This window comes from Ailuropoda melanoleuca, unplaced genomic scaffold (genome assembly GCF_002007445.2).
Source record: "Ailuropoda melanoleuca isolate Jingjing unplaced genomic scaffold, ASM200744v2 unplaced-scaffold14449, whole genome shotgun sequence".
NCBI classification, from domain to species: Eukaryota; Metazoa; Chordata; class Mammalia; order Carnivora; family Ursidae; genus Ailuropoda; species Ailuropoda melanoleuca.
The window spans coordinates 8,477-9,269 of record NW_023183225.1 but is presented as its reverse complement, the minus strand read 5'-3'; the positions used below and the strand labels follow the sequence as shown (position 1 = coordinate 9,269).

The following is a 793-nucleotide window of genomic DNA, read 5'->3' as shown; positions in this document are numbered from 1 at the left end:
CATCCAGGGCCACCTCCCTGGTCTCCACTGCTGACTTCTTCCCTTCTCCAGGATGGCCAGGAGTTATCACCGCCAGTTATCATGGATACGGACACACCCTGCTTGATAAAGCCCTGCAAGGTGAGGGAAAATTGATCAAACAGCATTTGGGGTATTACAAGGGAGGCTTTATCAGCCACATAGTCTCAAATGTCTTTTGATTCCAGGAAAGCTACAAAGGATCTGATGCACTGAAGAGTCTAGTCCTGCAATTCCTCCAGCAGTAAGTGCTCCTGGGAATCTGGGGAAGGGGATGGCTAGGATGGGTGAGGCCACCCAAGCTCAGGACTGCTGACTGCGTCTTGAAATCTCATTTGGGGTCCAGACCACAGAAATAGACTGTCCTCATTACTGTCCCACAGGTACTATATGATCTACGATTCTGGAGACCGTCAGGGTCTCCTCGATGCCTACCATGATGAGGCCTGCTTCTCCCTGGCCATTTCCTTCAACTCGGAGGACCCAGCCCCGTGAGTAGCAAAGCTCAGACTCTGCTCCTGGGCCCTGTGGCTCCCCAGTGGACACAGGGCAGCTCCTGGAAAAACCCACACTGGCCAGACCACCACCTTCTTTTCCTCTTTCTCTGCCAGAAGCGGCTTGTGCGAGTACTTCATGGAAAGCAGGAATATGAAGAAGCCCAAGGACACCTGTGCGTGTGTGATGAGGAAGATTGGGCAGAGAAAGGGGGTGTGCAGGGGTAATTATAGGGCCCAGGGTGTGGCAACCCCTGACCTTCGCTTGCTTCTCCTCCCCC

General features: G+C 53.5%; 1 protein-coding gene across 1 annotated transcript; it reads left to right on the top strand.

The window, feature by feature from the left end:
• Positions 1-56: 56 nt before the first annotated feature.
• On the top strand, positions 57-736 carry LOC117797810 (nuclear RNA export factor 2-like; the record flags this gene model as incomplete). Its single annotated transcript, XM_034650259.1, has 4 exons — positions 57-120; positions 207-262; positions 402-509; positions 630-736. Coding segments are annotated over exons 1-4 (310 nt in total), but the record flags the coding sequence as incomplete, so codon positions are not given.
• Positions 737-793: the final 57 nt, after the last annotated feature.